Source organism: Scaptodrosophila lebanonensis, unplaced genomic scaffold (assembly GCF_003285725.1).
Source record: "Scaptodrosophila lebanonensis strain 11010-0011.00,11010-0021.00 unplaced genomic scaffold, SlebRS2 tig00000098-arrow-pilon, whole genome shotgun sequence".
Taxonomy (NCBI): Eukaryota; Metazoa; Arthropoda; class Insecta; order Diptera; family Drosophilidae; genus Scaptodrosophila; species Scaptodrosophila lebanonensis.
This window is the reverse complement of record NW_022060568.1, coordinates 1,338,246-1,360,357: the sequence shown is the minus strand read 5'-3', so window position 1 is coordinate 1,360,357 and position 22,112 is coordinate 1,338,246. Positions and strand designations below refer to the sequence as shown.

General features: G+C 39.3%; 5 protein-coding genes across 7 annotated transcripts; 3 read left to right on the top strand and 2 right to left on the bottom strand.

Annotated features, from left to right (window-relative positions):
• The first annotated feature begins 58 nt into the window (after nt 1-58).
• LOC115627955 lies at nt 59-5,089 on the top strand. The gene is made up of 10 exons (XM_030523849.1): nt 59-202; nt 630-842; nt 904-1,074; nt 1,136-1,728; nt 1,982-2,070; nt 2,135-2,560; nt 2,646-3,180; nt 3,296-3,445; nt 3,515-3,716; nt 3,817-5,089. The coding sequence occupies exons 1-10, from the start codon at nt 59-61 to the stop codon at nt 4,429-4,431; spliced, it is 3,138 nt and encodes a 1,045-aa protein (XP_030379709.1). The 3' UTR covers nt 4,432-5,089.
• Nucleotides 5,090-5,533: 444 nt separating this feature from the next.
• LOC115627818 (post-GPI attachment to proteins factor 2-like) lies at nt 5,534-11,789 on the top strand. Of its 3 annotated transcripts, none has more exons than XM_030523649.1 (6): nt 5,534-5,565; nt 5,716-5,867; nt 7,525-7,770; nt 7,848-8,112; nt 8,180-8,398; nt 8,470-11,789. In XM_030523649.1, exons 2-6 carry the CDS (start codon nt 5,724-5,726, stop codon nt 8,637-8,639), a joined length of 1,044 nt encoding a protein of 347 aa, XP_030379509.1. In that variant the 5' UTR covers nt 5,534-5,565; nt 5,716-5,723; the 3' UTR covers nt 8,640-11,789. The 3 variants fall into 3 exon arrangements, with proteins under 3 accessions (XP_030379509.1, XP_030379508.1, XP_030379510.1); XM_030523648.1 differs by lacking the exon at nt 5,534-5,565 and adding an exon at nt 5,586-5,662; XM_030523650.1 differs by lacking the exon at nt 5,534-5,565 and adding an exon at nt 7,351-7,424.
• A 792-nt stretch (nt 11,790-12,581) lies between these two features.
• Nucleotides 12,582-14,798, bottom strand: LOC115627810 (transmembrane protein 185B). Its single transcript, XM_030523640.1, has 4 exons — nt 14,412-14,798; nt 14,260-14,330; nt 13,630-14,204; nt 12,582-13,522 (listed from the first exon to the last, which is right to left on the bottom strand). The coding sequence occupies exons 1-4, from the start codon at nt 14,447-14,449 to the stop codon at nt 13,127-13,129; spliced, it is 1,080 nt and encodes a 359-aa protein (XP_030379500.1). The 5' UTR covers nt 14,450-14,798; the 3' UTR covers nt 12,582-13,126.
• Nucleotides 14,799-15,204: 406 nt separating this feature from the next.
• On the top strand, nt 15,205-16,836 carry LOC115627954 (NADH-cytochrome b5 reductase-like). The gene is made up of 2 exons (XM_030523848.1): nt 15,205-16,350; nt 16,441-16,836. The coding sequence occupies exon 1, from the start codon at nt 15,205-15,207 to the stop codon at nt 16,165-16,167; it is 963 nt and encodes a 320-aa protein (XP_030379708.1). The 3' UTR covers nt 16,168-16,350; nt 16,441-16,836.
• Nucleotides 16,139-18,901, bottom strand: LOC115627823 (band 7 protein AGAP004871). The gene is made up of 4 exons (XM_030523657.1): nt 18,709-18,901; nt 16,662-17,178; nt 16,435-16,600; nt 16,139-16,348 (listed from the first exon to the last, which is right to left on the bottom strand). The coding sequence occupies exons 1-4, from the start codon at nt 18,851-18,853 to the stop codon at nt 16,217-16,219; spliced, it is 960 nt and encodes a 319-aa protein (XP_030379517.1). The 5' UTR covers nt 18,854-18,901; the 3' UTR covers nt 16,139-16,216.
• Nucleotides 18,902-22,112: the final 3,211 nt, after the last annotated feature.

Here is a 22,112-nt window from a genome sequence, read left to right as displayed (position 1 = left end):
AATAAAGTTCGAGGCTATGAAACACCTTCTTATCGCTTTGCTTCGATAACTTTTCGATATGTGGCTTGTATACACCGATTGCATCCAATTTCGTCCACCACTATTTTGTGTAAGCACGCTGAAAGAAATTTTAATTGTCATACGAAATTTGTGCACTTTAAGTAATAAAACGGAAATAATCAGAAAAGAAATCGAGTACCAAGTAGGTATACTGTGGACATATATACATATAAGCTCTAGTGAGAAAATGTGCCCACTTCCGCAATTAAAACTAACACCTCCAGTGCAACTTGCAGCCGGCTTGGATTTTGCAATGAAGTAAAACAAATTGCGCGTGGCATTAATGTTTTATGTTCTTTTTCTAAAGGACACATTATAGGTAGTTTTTGTTGAATAATAACTTACACTCCCGTTGTGTACGGTTCGTAAATGCTTTCAAAACGGCGCGTAAATCGCAGACGAGAAATGGATGGGGCAGTAATTATCGGTCACACGCTCCCGCCACAAGAGACGCTAATAGAACAAATTGCAGATTATAGTTCATAAACGTACTTTTGCACCGGCGTTTTGTGTTATATTCAAAAATGATGTTAATGTTTTGAATAGGCTTACTCTCCTTCAATTTGCAGTTTCGAGCCGGCCCCATAAACCATATCGCACTTACTAACATTGGCACACCAGAAAGTGTGCAAAACACAGCCAACATACAGCATATAGAAAAAGTGGCGGCTACCTCAGCCTATGAGGAACACGGATTTTCATCAAATCGACTCTTGCTTCAGGTGGTTGATTTAAATTTGGTTCCCAATGGCTATGGCACACTCATGCCGAAAACATCGCAGGTGTGTACAATAATAATCAAATTCAGCTCGTCGTCCGCATATTGAAAACGCTTAATGCCAGCAGGGGATTGTTGAGGTTGTAGAGTACACGCAACAACTCCAGGAACCATATCACAGTGGGTCCGTGGCCGATTTATGGCAAGTAGGCCAGGGTTCTGTGATTAGTTCAAGCGTTCCTGTCGATCAGCAAATCCAAACGACAACCCTAGCGAATAACGCATATATTACGCAGGTTTGTACAATATTAATCAAATTCTGCCATACGTGTGCATATTGAAAACGCTAAATGCCAGCAGGGGATTGTTGAAGTTCTAGAAAACACACAACAACACCAGGAACCACCTCACAACAACAGTGAGCCTGCGGCAAATTTATGGCAATTAGACCAGGATTCTGTAAATTATTCAAGCGCTTCTGTCGATCCGGAGCACGTCCATGCAAATTCTCAGACCCAGACAACTTTACCGAATAACCCAAACACTTCTGATTCTCGTTTGGCCACATTACAACGCACAGCAGAGTTTCTAAACGAATTCTGCGAGAACCAACTGTGTAATTGTGATCTTGAAACGTTTTGGAAAATATTATTGCTCCGTCGTAAATTGTTCGATGTGCGAGACTATCTGTTGAGCGAAACGCTTGACGCTGATACCAGGGACTGGCTTCAATATTTTGACGACAGATTGGCCCCCGTGTCGGCTCGCATTGACCAAATAAATCGCGATAACACAAAAGATCCGATGGGCTTCGATCTCCTAACGAAAATACGTCATCTGTTTGCGCTCGGCAGTTGGAATAGCGGCAAAGACTCACAAAACACAATAGCTGGGGGCGAGGGAGGCACCGCTGAAATCAACGCTGACAGTGCATCTGCAAAGAAGCGACGGTAAGTGCATAAAGTGAAGCTAATACGGCCGCTCTCCCTTTTACAGAAATCATTTTTCATTACTTTATATATGTATATAGGATATACTATATACAGACTTTGCCATGAAATTGGAATTGTTTCTGTATATATTTGTTTCAAGAAATCCTTGTTTTTTAAATAAAGTCAAATTCAGTAGTTTCTATCATTTAAACATGCAATACAAAATGTCTAATTTTTTGTTCGTTTGTTACCTGGCTATGTCTGATTTCAGTCGGTCTATTCAAGAACTCGAAGAAGACTCCTTCTTAATCAAATATCGTCGTGTGAATAATACATTCCCCAAATATATACCGAATGACGGTGAGTCTGTTAATTGGTCGAACCCAGAAACTCTAGCAACTGAATTTCAATTCTCGTTTCACAGCTGACGAATACAACTTTACGGCAGCAAAACCGATGGCAACCAATCGCAGCCAAAAGAATCGTTTCAATCCGTCGGATGCCAACGATGGACAAACGGTTGGCGTACCCACGCCAGCACGTCGCTCGATATTTGATGTGCCACAGACGATACGCACGCGTGTACGCAACACAAATTCCATGGCCGTCATAGATCTGTCAGATGATGAGAATAACGATAGATATGTTTACTCTGGTTCGAGATATCGGCCACTCCGCGGCTGCATGAGTCGCCCCATTCCCATGCCCAAGGTAGCAGATCAGGAATGTGTACGCAGCTCATCTGCCGTGCGACCGAATCTGCTTTATTCCGATGCAGTGCGTCATGGCACGAACGGATGTCTAATGGACTATAGCTATATGCGGCCTTCGAGCAGCTTGTCCTCTAACGGTAAGCAACAAACCTTTTGGCTCTCTGCACTCCAAGAATCCCATAGAATATTGAAATGTAATGTTTTGAACTATTTTTTTGGCAGCAGCTGAGGGGCGTCTGAATTGGTATGATCTGCATAACGACAGTATTGTGATGCAGGAGGATCAGCAATGCGATCGCACCCAATATATTGATCTGATCAATAACATGAGCTTGCAGGAAATCCGATCTCCGATTCAGGATCATTATAAACCAAGGCCACCACCAGTGCAACGTATCGCCCGGAATGGCAACGATTGGTTCAACAGGCTGCTCAAGCTTAAACCAACAAATACCATTAACGATGAGGTTGCTGAATACGCCAAGTTGATTGATAAAGATACAGATCGTCAAGAGCCAACTATCAGGATAATGCCACCGCTTGTGCGCTGCGACAGCAGGATCGCCACTTCCATAAGTAGCAGTAGCAGCATTAGCATAAGCAGCGGCTCCCACAGCAGCGAAAGCACAAATGACTGTGCCGCAGCCCCCCAACCAGAGGCACCGCCGGTCATCGACCTGGATGACGTCGACGAGTATGTGATTGGAAGCAACACCACTATTGGCAAGACCGCCAATTCTGAACATAATCTTAACACGTAAGCATGCCGCTAAACCAAAAGAGCTTTCAAACAAAGATTACGAACTCGACTATAAATTAACTGAGTAGCCTTGGAAACTATTAGTAAAAATATAAAATGGAATATCTTTTAGATCACTGACTTCCTTGTCACAAACAAATGCTCTGCAACGCCACTTTGAGTTGTCCTCCTATTTCTCGGACAACTTTGCGACCGCTTTCTCGGAACGTTGTTCGCGTAATCGCAAAAGGATGTCAGATGCCAAGACTATAGCCTGGCAGGAGTGAGTGCCCTGTTAGATGCTTCTATAACGACAATATTGTATTTAAATTGGTTGCATTCCTCTTTCTAGGGCACAAAAGTCATCTAATGAGCGTCGTGCTTTTGAGCAGGGATTACGCGAGCAAATTTCACGTTTGCGTATCATTCACAAGCCCATATTCGTCATAGATAGTTCCTCAAAAGTAGCATTAGAGGAAGAGGTGGAGTTCCCACCCATGACCGATGACCATATAAAACGCTATAACGAACTTGTGCATGGTCCAGGGCCGCAGGTAAGAGTAGAGCTACATGCATACAAATATATACACATAACTGTCTGTCTGTCTCTCTCTCTCTCTCTCTCTAATTCTCGTTTCGAAATTTGCGTCATAGGTGCTTGTTTCCAAGTTCAGCCTAAATATTACAAGGAACGACATACACACACTCGTCGGAAATCGGTGGCTCAACGATGAGGTTATTAACTTCTACATGAACATGCTCACTGATCGCTCAGAACGAAAATCTGGAAAACTGCCCAGCGTATACGCAATGAACACATTTTTTGTGGCTCGTCTACTCCAAAGTGGGCACAGTGCCGTTAAGCGCTGGACCCGTAAAGTGGATTTGTTCAGTAAAGACATCATCCCCGTGCCGGTGCATGTCGGCGGCGTTCACTGGTGCATGGCCATCATACATATGAGAAACAAGACCATACGCTATTACGACTCAATGGGTCAGCCGAACCCAACGGTTCTTCAAGCCCTAGAGCTATATTTGCATGAAGAGTCATTAGACAAGCGCAAGAAACCTTTTGATATGAGCGACTTCAAAATAGAAAGTGTTGCAGATGTACCGCATCAGACAAATGGTAGCGACTGCGGCGTCTTTAGTTGCATGTTTGCTGAGTACATAACGCGTGACAAGCCGCTTACCTTTACGCAGGAAAATATGGAATATTTCCGAAAGAAAATGATCCTCGAGATCTGTGGAGGTGAGCTGTGGCTTTAAGTCACCTACATTGTTCGGTTAACAGAATAAAAAGGAGCAGCAGCAAACAGGCAGACCGAACCCCTCGGCTCTATACAATACTACGTATAAACAGAAGCTGACAGCTTTCGACGCATCATAGATTGAAATTATAAGTATACATGTATTTTAAAAGAATTTTCATATTTATTTTTGAAGCACAGATTAGCTTTTAAAGAAGCATCTTAAGTGTTGTTCTTGAACAGGAGGTGTTAGAGAAAGCTATAAAGAAAGCGTGAGAGCAAAAACATAAAAAACAACAAAAACTTAAGTTCTAAATTAGAAAATGTTGTAACTAGTATAAGCATACATTAGTTTTTATAGTCTATCCACATGAATGTTCTGATTTTTTGCGTTCGTTTTTTTTTTGTTGCAGGAGTTTTATTTTTACTTTTTTTTTCTTGAAAATAAAAAAACGTAAAGTTAAATTTAGTGCCCTCAGCACATAATACTTTCTATCCCTTTTAGTGTTGAAAGCATAAGAAAGAAAACACTCATAATGTTTTTTAACATAACATAATCATTTAAGTAATATCTGTACGAAGAATAATTGGAATTTTTAGTATGTACTACAACAACAACAAACTACATCAACCAACAATCCCTGTAATAAAAACACTAGTTTTTCAATAAATGCTAACTACTACAAAAAATAGAGTTCATTTTAGTAATTTGATTTCTTTTTAAAATGTAATCTGTATCTATGTACATACATACATACATACGTAAGCATTTGAAAATCTAGCTTTTTCCTTGAGCAAGGGAAGCCTCTGTAAAGCTTATAAACATCAAGTAATAGTATCAATCATAAGTAACAGTACTCAAACCATCGACCAATGAACAGCTGCCAGGCAAAATTAATTCTTAAATACAACTCCTTCCCCTTTCTCCCTTTAGGAATGGTTTTACTACAAAGCTTATAGTATAGGCAATTAAATGTTGCGTAGATGTATCAACAGGATTTCGGTCTGTAGCTCGCTTTTGAAGCTATCGATATGAAACGATACTAATATTATCGGTATCCGATAGTAGAGCATTCATTGGATTCCTGCTCGGAGACTCAGTATGCGATTTCATGTGCTGCACGTTGGTGGTGGATTTGTGAAGATTTATGGTGTAAGATATTGCGAAATTAATAGTGTTAATTTGAAAGTAAAAACAACTATGAGTGAAGAAGGTGAAGAAATTAGTAACCTTAGTAGTGGTAGTGAAGGTGAAGATATTGGTAGTGTTAATAATGATAGTCATAATTAATGCTCCCTCTAGTGCAGCACATGCACATGAACATGCACATGGCACCGGAGGTGAAGGCGGCAAGCGCGACAGCGTCCAGCATCAGCAGCGGAAGCGGCAGAAACAGCGGCAATGGCAGCGGAGGTAGCGACAGTCGCATCATCGGCATGGCGTCTGCTTCAGTGGTAAGTTTAAACCAAGTTTTGCCTTCGATTTTTATTGCATTTTGGCTTGCGAACGCTTTTGTGCGCTTTGCTTTTGCTGTCGCTTGTTTGTGCTCTTGGACTTGGTCTGGCCATTATATAACCAATGTCGGTAGTAACAGCAGTGGCAGCGTCGCCACCCACGGTCGACGCTGACGCAGGCATTGATGCCAACGCCAAAGCCGCCGTTTCGTGCAAATGTCGTCGCAGCCTTTTGAATTGTTGACGTTGAAAATTTCAAACAAAAGCATTTTACTCACACACAGCTCCACTTTCGACCCTTCTCCTCCGCCTCCTCTTCCTAGACACAAACATCCACACGCATATGATGTGCTTTTCCCCCCTCCTCTTGCTTTTCGTGCGCATGCCGCTCATTGAGGTTTGCGTTTTCTTTCTTTTTTTTTGCCTGCCGTATATTTGCGCTTTTCCTCGCTTCAGGTGCGTGTCTCGTTTTATTTTTTGTTGTGGCTGCGACTATTGCTGTTGCTGTTGCTATTCTTATTGTATTCTTTTCATTTACAATATGCGTTTGCACTGCACACACACACTCCTGCCAAATAACAAACACACATTTATACAAGTAGACATGCATACATATGTACATATTTGGGTAAATACATACATATGTACATACATATGTATGTATGTACGTAAACACAAAAGTACCCGCGTCTACACGAATTTCTTATTTGCGTTACTGTTTACAGTTAATGTTACAATCATTCTCACTTTTCTTAATGTCCTTGTAATTTAGTTTTTTGTGGCAATATTTTTTATTTGAGTTCCTTTTCCCCCCTTCTCTTTGACAATTTTTCCTCCCTAATAATGGCCATCCAACTGTTATTGACGTTGCCTACTATAGTAAGCCTCTCCTGGCCCAGTTTCATCTCAGCGCATTGATTTCGTTTCTAAATTCTCGCCATGAATTTTCTATTAATTTTTTACTAATTTAATTTCTGAGGGGACAGAGCATCGATTACGTCAGTATGGCTGTTTCTTCCTCCACATGGTGGTTGAGGCGATTCGCCTGTCTTCTATTTTTGTTCTACATCTATTATTGTGAATGAGAGCAGAATATTGTGTGCGCCCTCGTTTCCCCGATCCGTCGCTGACAAGGCCGAAAAACCCTGCTCTGTAAATTAAATTTGGCACAAATATACAATAAGCTCTATTCAAATATTTGTTTCAAGACTTGTTTCCGTTATTTGTTTAACCATAACCAATGAAAATGTAAATATGTACATGGTTCTTTCCCAAAATGCAACCACTATTGAAGGGAGGGATATCGTATCGTTCAGAATTTTCTATCTAGACAGACAATTTTTAACAATCCTCCTTCAGAACAATTTTGTTTTAATTGCAAATGAAACGCTATTAATATTTTTTTGTAACATTAGTTTTGTGTCTTTATTTCACAATTTAATTTTCATTTATTTATTTATTTTGTATTATTTTTTAATTAAAGCGCTTTTCTGTTGTGCACTCACAATCAAAAAATATGGAAGTATTTGCTAGGCATGCATTCGTTAATGCTGCCAGGTAAGTAATATACGTATACCGTTTCTTCCTGCCTGCCTTCAATCTCCTAATTGATTTCATGATATAATGTGTAATAAATATATACCCAATTTCTTCACAGTATGACACGGCAGCGGCCCAAATGCAAGAACATAAAACAACGATTAGCTGCAAAAGCATTGATAAAACAACAATTAGTTCGTCGTCTTTGGAGGACAGGCAGTCACAGCCTCTTGCCATACACTACCTGGCCAGTTTCCATCAGATATGTGTTGTGACGGCGCTGCTGCCATTGGTGACGCTTTTCACGTGCTTTGTGACCGCCTACGTCTTCCAATACGACGATGTACACGAGACACATTGCCGAGTAAGTGTAATATCTATATCTAACGAAGTTTCCGAACACCTAGCTAATAAATATGTAACTTGTCGCATCTGAAACAGGTCTACAACATTATACCTTCGATAAGTGCAATTACCGGCGTAAGTCCGCAGCGTTACTTTTGGCGCTTCAGCATTGCGCTGCATCTGGGACCGCGCATTCCCATTGCCTTTGTCTACAAGAACTATTATCGTTCCCAGTTGGCGAACCTGGCGCCTGCCCTGGTTTCAAGGACCAATTGGTTAATCACGCTTATCCTAGTGCTCAATTGCGTTGAGATAGCGTCACTGGGAGGCGTTACCTATATATCGAACCGGGAGAACTATCGTATGTATAATAAATTCATATTTTACTCTATTTCATTTACTCTTATTTCCGAATGCATTTTTTGCAGCCATACATGAGAAGATCTTCATAACGTTTATGGTGTGTTCGCTATGCTATATGCTCGCCACCATTAAGCTAAATGGGATCCTGCATGCCCCGCATACGCTGAACGTTGAGCAGAAGCTTTCGATTAAGTGGAAGAAAATACTGTTTGTTGTCTCCATATTGAGCACCATCGGTCTGTTGGTCTTCTTTGCTAAACATCGATTTTACTGTCATGATTTGGGTAAACTATCTTTTATATATAAGGTATATAGAAGTGAAACCTAATGCCCGATTTCATTCTTGTTCCTACAGCCTTTAGTTGGTTTGCATTTTTTGAATACTTAATTGCCATTGCAAACATGCTATTTCACTTCACCATCATCTGGGACTTCCCTTCGCAGTTTATGCTGATTGTGCAGGCGCCGCGCGAGAATCTGTCACAATATTTCTGTGCGCCACCTTCGAAACAAAAGAGCGACTAAGAGCTAGTCAGATGATTTATAAATACCTTTTTGTTTTGTGTATACATAATTACTAACAAAATACATAGCATGTATAACTGAAAGTATGAAAATTCCCTCAACATTTGCATTGCATCTCGAACGAAACGTACAATTATTGAAATTCTTCAAATTTAACTAAAGCGCTTCCAAAAAGTTATTACAAAGAAACATAATTTAACACTTTATTGTCGTGCTAATTTCCATGAGACTTGCATGTACTTTTGTTTCCTATAATTAAATGTTCCATATTCATTATGTATGTACGTTTAATGAGTTCCATACGCATAAAGATTAGGAGATACCATTAAATGAAATCAAATAAATCACCAGAGTTAAACACACACAAGTAAACAAATTATGTAGAAAATATAACGTTCTCTCCAAATACATTCGAAATCCAAAGTTAATCAAAAATTTAAGTTATATAATATTAAGTGCACCATCAACTAGTTACATGCATTAATTGAATTATACCTATAAATAATGCCTAGAATGCCTAGAACAACATACTTTAACGCACTTCCATTTTATTTATTAACGCCTAATGTGATTTTATTTATCTATATGGTAATATTTATTTATTGATTGTTGCATATACATACATATATACGAACTATTTTGTTTTTAAGCTTAGCATATACATTTTCTTAAACATTTTTCCTAATAAGATGAGCCTATCTCGTTTCTAAAGTTATTTAAGCCATTTAAAAAATTGTGATTAAATAATTTTGACACATTTTAGTGCTTTATAAAATCATACGATCCTAACAAAATTATATTCAAATTTTCAAATATACCAGCTCGTTAAATAATATCCCAAAGTCCGATTACTTATTCATGTTAGGTCTAATGATTTGCTTTACCTTTGCTGTCTGTTCCCTAAAATAAAACAAACAACAAATATCTGAAATATCTTCTTCCATTTTTCAAACACAGCTACTGTATTCTTTTCCCTGAATACTGCATTCAAGTTCCCATTTACAATAAAAAATAAGTAAAGTAGCTGCTCAGGTCTATTCCAAATTTCTAAATTTACCGGAAATGGGGACAGAGCCAGATTTCCAGTTTAATTTGAAGAACATTTCTCATATTGTGATTGCAACCAATGCTTGATCTCAAGTCAATTTCAAGAAAAAATCATATACCATACTTATGCCTAGGATTAAGACAGCGTTCGAACGAGCTTTCAATTACAAAATCCAAAATCGACTTTAAAATTGATTTATAGAGAGACATTTATTTCGATTCTGAATTTTGAAACTGGAAACTTTATTGAACAGAAAATCAACGAAAATAGTCACAACTACATTTATGAAAAGTGAAAATTATGAACAAATAATAGTTCCAATGTCAAAAGCCCCTCGTTTTTATCGTTTTTCCCAATGTACTCCGTTAAAAGCCCAGCCAAGCCAATTTGAACTCAGATAAAATGTATTCCCAATGTATATCGATATTGTTTATACAAAAGATTAAAAATAGTTTATAATACCACATACACACACACATAACTACATATAGTATTATAACACGATAAAAAATAGTTCTAATAACACCAAAAGCAAATCAGACAATAGCCATAAGCTGCGGCAAGCAACGAAAGAGGGGCGTTAACTTTCTTCTTATAAATAGACCATACTATAACATATACATATAGTACATACGAGTAAGTTCTTTTCGGATCGATGAGCGTAGAAGTGAACAAAAATACTGTACGAGAGTATTTAAGCTACGTGCGTAGGAAACTCAAGTGGAATACATATAAGTAGTTTTTGATCAATTAAAAACCAAATTAAAACAATATATTGCTGACTCAAATGTGTGAAATTTACAATTGGCTTTTATCATAAGCTCTTTATTTGTAAACATTCTAAAATAGGAACAACATTAAACGATAAAACTAGGAAAATATTTAGATACATCAGCAGAACATATATTGCTTATCGTTTGTTTGTTGTTTTCAAATGAAAATCTTGGCTTCTAACTGAAGAGGTGATTTTCAAGCTGTGCGAAGTAATACTATTGATCTATACGATCGTTGAGTATGTTCCGAATATGGGCTCTAGAAAACACCACCTTTTATAGTAGAACAAATCGGTTTTCTTTATATATATAGTATTTATAAATATTTACTTCATAGCTAAAATTCTGGAAATGTATGAAATTCTAATATAGTAGAACTCAAAGCGCACTTAAAAGCTATTCAAGCAATGCGCTTGAATACCAGACTTTGTAGCTAAGTGAAATATATAAGATAAATGAGAACAATTGTTAATATGCAAAATACCCCTACAAATAGTTGAAAAGTCTATGTGAAGCTTAAAAGTCCTACATTCAGGGAATTAAACCACAAATTATTTCGGTTGCGATTCCGAAAGTTGTACATTCTTTTAGTGTATGACTGTTCCAGTTAACGAAAATAGAGAACAATCGCTTCATTTATACCATTTTTATTGTTAAGATTTAACAAAACAGACTAAAAAGTCTTTGCTCCAACTGAAGGAACCATAAAGCAGCTGTGTGGCTACGATTTTACGAGTTTGAAGCCCCGCATAGACTTACCAAACATGGAATATTTCCCATTTAAGCTCTCCCAAAAAAAAAAAAAAAAATAGCAAATGGCACACAATATAAAAGAAACTATTTACATTCCTTACTTACTGTTATTGCTAAATAAAATTTAAATTTTATATTTGAGACCAAGTGCAGACAAAGCCCACATGCGCATTTTTGGCAAATTTATTGTGCAGCGCCATCTTCAGGGCACTGCTGTTCTCGGTTCTTTCCATGTATAATGTGCTTTGGCAGCTACTTTTTTAAACAAATTTTTAACTTTCAATTGTACTCTCACCCACTTACACTTTTTTCCAGCACTTTTCCCCTTGCTGCTTTCCATATATAAATTTGAAGAACGCAAGCTTCAAATATAGATAATTTTTAAAAACGGCTAGTTTTTAGCATTGCGTTACTGCATCAATATGTATGTATGTAGTATGTACATGTACTTCTACATACGTGACAAATTTACTCGCACGTAAAACGAAGAAGGCATGAAAGGCAATGAAGAAAAAGAAAAAACATATTGTAAACTTTGTAGCTTCTTAATTTGAATAAAGATTAATACGTACAATTGATCGAGTTTTCTGGGATATTAACATCACAATGTATGTACATACATGCATATATATGTACATATGTACTTTTATGTGTGTATATTAAACTGTTCTGTTATGTTCAACACATTTGGGCTGAGTCACTCGACAAATTCGACCTCTAATTGGGGGAAAACTGAGATCCAGCTGAGCTGTCAAAGGTAGGAGACCATATGGGACTATGTTATTGTTTGAGCAGTGTGTGACAATCTACTCTATACGTTGAATTTTTGTATAATTATAGGGCAGGCTGGAAGAGAATCGATAAATGTTTGGGAATAAATAGAGTACATATAGTTTTCACAGACCTGTCAAAATAATAATAAGTATGCGTTCAGGCGATGAATAAAAGTTTTGCGATTGAAATCCATATGTTCGATTGCTTCCGCGTCCACTGAAATGGAGACTCGGGTTTCGCAGTTGGTCTTATATCGGTAGTATAGGATATGCATACATATTGATACTGGAATTGAAAACAAACTCATTTGTTCTTCAGCGCAATTTGTTTGCTTTATTGTTGTTTCTGCTGCTGTAATACTATCCATCAAAAGCTAAAGTTTTTCGTAAATGCGAATACTCGTAGTAAAAATAAAGAGGTCAAGAATTTGAGCAAACAATTTTGGAAGCACGTTTTTATGAAATCTTTTTAATTTAATGATAAATTATTTACACTTTTTACACCTATTGTAAACTTGTAAGTGTTAAATACAGTGTAAAAATATAGGAGAGCAAATTGTACGTGGATGAGTATGTATAGATTTGCACACATAAGTAAAAGGTTGCAACTACAATGTTGCATAGTTGTTATTGTATTTGTAAATCAAAATATTGCAGATATGGTAAAATTATACAAATCATTTCTTTAAGAGTAAGTAGTTGGTGACAAACAAATCATACCCCAAAATATGTATGTATTACACATATCCGTTATGGTTATGCACGCAAATGAGGGGATCGCAAGCACATCTGCCCAAAAGCCTGGGTGCGTGCTGCCCAAAAATATATATTTTTATACAGACATGTATAGACGTGTGTATTTGTTTTGCGATTAGCAGTGTGGGCGATAGCTTATAGTAAAAATTCAGTACGAAACTACCACTACGATCGACTTTTGTATGCGTATGCCTAAAAATATTCTCCACTTAACTATTAAGTTCTTTTTTCTACACGTATGTATGTATGTGTATAGCTTTAAAGACTGCATGCGCGAGAGTGTAAATATGTTGTATGCAGGTTGTGTGTGTATGGGGATAAATGTGAGAAGAATTTGTGGCTGTGACAATAATAATAATAGCTACACATATGTATATATCTGTTCTAGTCTGGCAAATCGATGCTAATAAATGGCACCACAGGTTTCATGCTATCATTCTTCGCCGCCTTCTTGCTTTTCTTGTCGTGCTTGCTGAACTCGTGTAACTGCTCGGCAGCGGCCGCATTGCTGGTGGACGAGGATGAGGCGTCCAATGGCACCGATTGACCAGCGTTGCTGTGCGTCTCAGCATGGTAGCTAATGTTGCCGTATTCTTGGAGAAATGGCATCGCCGAGAGAAGGAATTGGCTGAAGGACTTGCGTATGCCAAACCACCACATATTGCCGCCTTTGGCGCTGAAGCTGAGGATGATCAGGGAAAGTATGGAGACGAGCAGCGGCGAGAACACCACAATGTAGGGGAACTTCAGCTCGCCATCCAGCTTGTCACAAATGACAACCTGAAATGAAATGTTGAAGAATAGATTATTCAAATCCTTTCCTTCCTTCCCGCATCTCAGACGCATTTAAAGACTGCACGGTACATTTCTGCTGTGCGTTTCCTTACCTGAAAGCAGAGCAGAGGCAGAACCGTGCAAATATTGCCAACAGCAGCATTCAGTGCCGCTTTCTTCTGCTGCAGCGACACCTCTGGTGTGCGCATCATTATTCCACAGAATATTATATTGTACAGCACACTAACTAAGCTCAGGCATATCACAATCCACATGGGCACAAAGACCACCTCCCATTGCCAGTAGACGAACTTGTCTAGCTTCAGTGGCAATGAGACAAACTGCAGGGCATTAACGGCCAAAAAGAGTTCCAATTCAAAGGAGCGATCGTGCTTGACGGCCCAGACACATGCGCCCACGCTCACAACTGAGCCAAAGATCAACGGTATAAAGACCAGCACCCACAGATGACGTTCCGATGTGAGCTTATCGCAGGCCAGTAACTCAAACATCAGCAATATCAGGTGCAAGGACAGCGAGATAAGCATGGCCTTGAATTGAGTGTACGAATCACCTTCGAGGCGATAGTGTGGATAACGACACCAAACAATTGCGCCAATAGTAGCGCCCAATATGGCAATGGCTTTCCATATCCACAGCGGTGTAAATATGGCCCAGTAAGGCCAATCTGTAAAGAGGAATCAATAATATAACTGTACGGGCAAGTCTCTATTTACACTCACCTATAAAGCCGTCCAAACGCAGAGCAAGGAGAGTCACGAATGTAAACAGACTGCAGTGGACAATGAATTTGCTGGAAATTAAGGTAAATATTTGTATTACCTTATTATGATAAACATCAAGTCTAATGGTGGTAGTGATGGTGTCTACTTACCACGGATTGAAGTCACGAAATAGCGACTCCAGGTTCATGTTGCCATAGAAAGACAACTAAGATGCGGATTTCTGAGTTAGTGTGCGCGTGATTATGATGCGTACCGCCTGCTGCCGCACCCGACCTGTATCCGGATCAAAACTCCAGCTACCGTTGCCTTGAACTGCTTTGCAGTAGCCCCAAATCGACGCCACTAGTTGCACATAACGCAATGCACTTGCTTTCCTATTCAAGCTGCACACCCCGGATGCAAGCTATATAAAATGCTGCAGTTGCTTTGGCCACTGGCCGACAGCGCTGCTGGTTGATGAACGCAAGAAAAGAATTGGTTACTAAATGCGCTGATTGAATTCGTTGTTCCTATTTTTCTAGACCGAAAATGCACTTTTCTCAGCACACACACATTCATGCAACTGTCAGACAATGTCACAACAGACATACAAACATCTGTTAGAATTGTGACTGCTGCCTTAAAGCAGCCTGCTATATAATTTGGAACAAATTATAATTAGTGTTACCAGCTTATCTTTTTCCAAGGGCTTTTTCAAAAGTTGACTACGGAATTAAACGGTGGTAGTAAATTTACAGCTTACGTTTCTTAAACAAATTCTTAAAAATTAAAATTGTATAAAGTTTAGGCTTCGCAATGAATTATATATTACCATCCAGCAATTTTCAATTTCCCATAGAGCCTAAGAGCTGGCAGCACTAAACATAATGGGCTTTGGTGAGTGCTCTGGCATCCCTAAAAGTGCGCGCTATTGGCAGCACTCTAGTGTTAAATACGTGCGAAATGGTTTGCGACGAAGAACATCTGTTTGAAATCGACCAGAGCGATTGTTGTGGCAATGGTTGCACCAACTGCATTCTTGACAATAAGCCAAAACCAAGTGTGCGCGCGTTGCTTGCAGGCAAGCGCAATGTTATCCTAAACTATTGCAAATTCAAATTGTTATATAAGCAGACCCATTCCGATTCTGACAAGAATTCACAGGTGCTTCATCTGCATTTTGCTTACGAAGCAGGAGCAGATGAGGACGATGGCATTCTGGACATTCCACCGGGCCATCATGTGATGCTGCGGGCAACGGTTGAAGCGCATGCGCCCCCACTGCTGCGTCCGTACTCGCCCTATTGGGTGGACTTTGAGCGCAAGCAATTCAAAATATTGGTCAAGCTTCAGCCGGACGGTCCAATGTCGGCATATATAGCTGGGCTGCAACCGCAGGCGTTGCTGGAATTTCGAGGACCAATTGGCAACTATGCGCACAATGCCAGCAGCCCGAAGTGCATTTTTATCATAGCCCAGGGAGTGGCTATTGCCCCCACATTGCCGCTGATCACGCAAGTGCTGGACAATGAGGACGACATGAGTCGCATTCATCATATGGTGTGCGCCCGCGATTTGAGCCACCTGTACTTTCGCGAGCGTCTGCTGGAATTTGCCAAATATTGGAATTATCGAGGCTGTGCTTATCTGGCGCATCAAAAGTGTGCTTCCGCTGTCTGCAAGGAGAACGGTGGCTGCAATGAGGAGTGTTCAGCTTTTCGCGCCAGTCTTCGCTACAAGGAGACAGTGCGTACTAGACGATTGGGTGCCAATGAGCTGGAGACATATTGCCAATTGGCTGGCTCGTCTTCATCCAACGGCGAACGCGTGCTCATCATAGCCGGCCATGCAAATTTCCAAGAGCAAATGCGCGCAGAGGCAATGAAAGCATTGGGAGTGCTGGAGACAAATGTTTATTTATTGTAAAAACAAATTGTGGTATATACAACATGTACGATAAGTGTAAACTCATTGATTATTGCTTTTGTGGCGGCATCATATCTGCATATTTCGCGAGATATGGAGTCAATAGCTCCATGGGCAAGGGAAAGATAATCGTTGAGTTTTTCTCGGCGGAAATACTGCTCAGCGTTTGCAGATAACGTAACTGTAAGTGTAATGGCAAACGAACATACATATATACATATGGAGAAAATTGCATCTATTAACTTGCTCTATCAAATACTAACTTACCTGCAGTGCCGATGGACTGGAGGATATGACATCGGAGGCTTCCTTCAATGCAGCTGCGGATTTCTTCTCACCCTCAGCGGCTATAACCTTGGCACGTGCGTCTCGCGCTGCTTCTGCTTCGGCAGCCATGGCTCTTTGCATGGAATGGGGCAACGAGACATCTTTGCTGCACGGATTAATCATCAATGTCATTAAGACAACAATACAAATCGCATGGCATAGCTTACATCTCCACACGCTCCACCATCACGCCCCATGGCTCAGTGGCCACATCCAAAGTTCCCTGCATGTTGTGGGCCAGCGTTTCACGTTCAGTCAGCAGCTCGGACAGGTTGCGTGTGCCCACAATGTTGCGCAAAGTGGTGGCTGCGAGCAGGCGAGTCGATGTGCTATAATCTGCTACCTGAATAACGGCGCTGAGTGGCTCATTGATGCGATAGTAGACGACTGCATCCACAGTCACTGTCACCGAATCCTTGGTCAACATCTCCTGTTGCGGCACATTGAATGTGACCGTGCGCAGGTCTACCTTGCAGTACTCATCGATGCAGGGTAGCACGAAGAAGACTCCGGGACCTCGAGCTCCGCCACTGCGCAGCCGTCCCATTCTAAAGATTATGGCACGCTCATATTCTGCGACCACTTTAAAGCAAATGAAAATGGCAACGGGAAACGTGAGGATGAACGCCACCACAGAAAGGATTATGGCCACCAACTCAAAGCAGCCGGCTGGCTCATTCTCAGCTGCAAGTGAAAGAGAAAATAAATTTGTAAAAAACTTCATCGTTTTATATCGTCCCATTTAGTCATGTATAGTTGGATATCTTTGTAATTAAGATACAATCTTACTTTTTCTGTTCATTATAACTAATATTCAAAAAGCAAACTAGCAAATAATACATATATCGGATAAATATATCAAACAATAAGGTCTTTATTGTGTATATGTGCTCGTCCGTACAAATGAAGGTTGTAGCGGGCCAGAATGGGTGGGTAAAGGGCATTGCAGAGTCGGGCTGGCACACCTTTAACATTCTACTAGTTTTTTAATCGCTTTCCCAAACTAAAATGCTTTCTAAATCTCAATAAAATACGTTGTTTCCTAGTATATTCTTAAAAAAATCTATAATTGAGTCCCCATTGTATCGTTTAGTTCATTGTGTCTGGCATAGGCGTTATGTATAACATGTTTTTATTAAATTATCATCTGACTGATGATGATATATTTAACATCATGTACTATAGGAGTATGTGGCGATGTTCTGCCTGGGTAATCCCCATTATCAGTTTTTATCTACAGAAAAAACCTACGCCGCGCTGGAAATATAGTAAGTACTCGTAGCTTATGAGATGATTATATTAAATTCCCATAGAAAAGAAATCCCCATTTAATGGCTGATACAAGTTGGCTATTAAATGAATTTCTGAAACGAAATTTATTTCAACATCTACTTTTAATTTATGGCATTATAGCTTCGCTCAAACAGGCATTTGACAAGTTATATATAAATACATATAGTATAAAGATCCGTCTGCAGTGACAAATTAGAAGTTTTCTCACTCTTTTAATAGGTTGTTGGAAGATGCGGCCACGTTTACCTTGTGAGTTATTCTCCGAACCCCCCCTTCATTCCTTTCTGGGCTCTGCTATGCCTCAATATAGGTGTTATTATGGCTGTCTTCCTCGGTTTATAGATGTTTACATTTACCTTATGGAGAGTGTATTTATGTGTATTTATTTATTTATTTTATTTTTCACACAAGAGACGCCTTCAGTAAATCCGCAGGTACCATCGGTGGGTATAATACCCTATAACTGTAACATCACAAGCTGGATACTAGCATAATATCCACACATATTATACATTGACGTCATATTTTTACGGATATCTTGACAAGCGTATTTATCCACCATAATGAATGTGCCTGAACTCTAGTCAGCCAAATGCACTCGAACTGGATTTGTTGCGGTTGACTTCATATCGAGTGTGTGCTGTAAGCCGTACGCGATTAGGAATGGAGTATTTAAGTGCATGTAAACATCTATAATTATGAAGTGGAAGCATTGATTGCAATCGGAAATAGCCGTCTGATGTTTAGATCGAACTCTTTTGCCGAGCTTGCTCACAAATTGGCATTTTAATTGGGCAAGAACAAGAGCTAAACTAATTTGTTATCTTATCGATCTTGGACTTACGTATATGAAATCTATTTCTGTTTGATCACAGTCACACATTCTTTTTTATTGTTATTGTTCCGATTGCTTCAACTCACAAGTTTTGAATCCCTGCTGGGTTGGCCGCGGCTGTTGCTCAGCATTGGGGATATTGATCATGTAGGGTATGGAGTTGGAACCTGCCGGCACCTCCGACTGCCTCAGATCCTCGTAGTTAGCATATTGCTGCGTATCCCTATTCATGTCTGTTCGACTGCACAATTTTCAAACTGTTGTCGTACGATTTTCGCAAAGCACTACCCGCCTATTCCATATGCGCGTGGTATTCGCTTTGTGTTTTATTTTGTGTTATTGCTGTATTATTTAAACAAAAGCGCGATAAGCGAACAGCAGTTGCCACAATCGTATTAAATATTGTGTTTGTCTCGCTTTGACGAGCTTTGCCGATAGCTTTTGAGCGAGTCAACAAAAATCCCCTCAACAATTTCCGATATGAGCCTCATAAGTAGGTTGTGCCTATGTGTACTCCATATATGTACATAACTACATATACTTATACCCTAAAAACTATATTAAAAACTCTCCTTGAAGGGATAAACAGAAATAAAATTTCATACTTTAAATTAATTTAACTTACCACTGGCTTTTGCATGTTCTATCCACATTTAGGGGATTAACAATAATTATCGGCTTATATCATGAAATTTAAGTGCATGCATCAAAAATACATTTAAATATGTAACCACATATTAGTTAATACAATAAGCTTATGCCGCCTGAGATTTATATGAAATTTATAGAAAGGGATAACAAGTTAAAGCAAATACATCATTCTTACATCTGAAGATAAAAACTATAATTGAGAATCATCAATTTTGAGAATAAATAATGAATTAAACCGTTTTTCACCATATTCTTTGTGAAGAGGATTCCTTTCCATTGAACATATGCATTAATATAAGCAGTTATATAATACTAAGTAGTAATATAATATACAATACATAAGTATGTAGTTTTTTTTTTTTTTTTTTTTTTAATCAAAGCATTGAAGCCGTGCATTCAGATTAGCACCTTAACAATACATTTTTACAAATATAAAATAGCCCAACCTCGAGCACTTCCGCGCGAGGATTAATAAGTTAGTGGTGGCTTATGCTTATCTAAGTGTTTTGAAAAAAACTAATCGTTTCAGTCTTCGCAAAGGTCTAGCAGGAAGGAGTCCTCTTGCAAGCAAACTGCGGTGACTCAGAAGCCTGTCACTGTATCTACTTGTATGCCTTCCAATCTGCTCCTCCACGGTGAACAGGTTTAGGTCTCGGTGAAGGGTCGAACCGCGCACGTACCAGGGGCAGTTGGTAATTTGCCGCAATGCACGATTTTGCAGGACCTGGATGCGCTCATAATTAGATTTTGCGGCGATCCCCCAAATTTGAATACCGTACAGCCATATCGGAGCTATGCAGTGGGCATAGACAGCTCTTTTTACTCTAAGTGATAGTTTTTTAATCTTAAAGGTATGTAGTGAAAGGCGCGAGTAACAAAACCACCGTACACTTGGGGATCCTGTTAATACTCCAATAAGAACGCAAATTGGAATTCCGTTCATGAACATTGGCACATTGGCTGTTAATTAAAGCTACTGCAACTTGATCGCTGTTAAGCGCTTGCTTGGCAGCTGTTAAGTTAACAGAGCTTTATACGTACAAGAAAGATGGAATTCTATCGTACATTTATCTGATTTTCTAAATTATTGTTCTGCTTTGTGGCATCAGACATAAAATTTGTTATAAATATCATCAATATAAATAGACCAAGAATGCCAAACCCTTAAAACTATTGCTTACAGCAAAATTAAAAAATACAAAGTGTCGAAAGGTTGGGACAAATATTGAAAAGTGGGCTTGGTGGTGACCATAAATGGTGGTTTGTGTGTGGCGCGGCGTGGCCACCGCTGAGCAGCACAAAGGACTACTCCATTACTTTGCCACACATTTTATTTACAACGCCTGGCAACGGTGCCCTTTTTGTTTTTCTCCTTTACGGGTCACAGTTCGATGATGTTGCTTTGAAGTTGCCAAAAAATAAAATACGTAATGAAAAATCTGAGTGCACTAGAAATGCAATTGGGTTGTTGTAGCTATTGCCATTGTTGTTGTGTTGCTGCTATTCCAGTTGTTGTTGTTATTGTTGTTGTTGTTATTGTTGTTGGCTTAGCACGGACGTGAACGCTTTGTAAGTGCATGACAACTTTCGGAATGAACTCAAAGCCAAGTAGCAAACGACAAAATTTCCTGTGGCGGTGCATCACGATTATAATTGCCATGAAGCAGCAACTCTGTCGAGTGGCGGGGGATGCGGTGAATGGCGAGGGAGGGTGAATTTCGCGGTCTTCTTTAGGGGGATATTGCGCTGCTTTAAAATGACATGCACCTGACACCCAAATGACATTTTAAAGACAATCAAGCCTCGATAACTCGAATAGTATTTTTCGTCATTCCAAAAAAAATGTCTTCTACTTAAATTTCTTAAATTTACGTAGGACAACCACTATTCACCAGTCCTGGTATCCCAGTATTTAGAGAGTTGCTTTATTTGAATAAATTGAGTCCTTCGAATAGCAAGGTTTTTGATTTTTTAAAAAGATTTTCACAAAAAAAGTACTAGTTTTCGATTATAAGTAATTCTATAATTATTAATAATTTTAACTATACATGTAGCTTTAAATAAATAGCCCTCTCTAATTGCGATAGATCAGCGACTTTTGAGCTAAAACAATTTGACTGTAGTTGGTGTGTGCTTTTTTTGGCGCCCCAGGGCTGGAAAGTTCTCCATGGCCAGGGCTGAATTCGCCTGCCCTTCGTATAATGCTATATAAATATTCAAATTGTGTTTGAGTTTTGACATTTTTGTTTTGTTGCTGGTCAAAAACTTTACGGCCATGCGACAAAAGTTTTTTTACACTACCTTTTGCCATTTTTGTTTATTGTCTCGACTCGTTGGCATGGCAGGGACTTCCTTCCTAGCTTTTCATTTATTTTTTAAATATATATATATTTTTTTGCTTTGCCGCTCAAAAAGCAACGGCAGCTACTAAAACTTTAATTACTTGCATCAGTTACGAGTACTCTGTGGCAGTTAGTCAGCTAGTCCACCACTTTATCAGTCCCTTAGTCTGTCAGTCCATGAGCCCATCATGCATGCAACTGCAACAACCGCTGATAATGTGTGCCTGTTTGCGAGTGTGTGAGCGGTGGGTCGTGTGTATGGTGGGTGGGCTATTAATGTGTCGTCTACCCAGTAGGAATTGAAATCACCCTCAAGTAAAGAAGTGAGATACGAAACAATTGTTTTTAGAACTCGTTTCAAATGGCCATTCATGTACTATTTCCCCAATATGGAATGGAACGGAATGACCTTACGAAAAGTAAAAATGCGAAAAGTAAATATCCTTCTACAAAAAGGAGTTGAATAGAAGTGCGAATGAAAGATGCTGACAAATTCC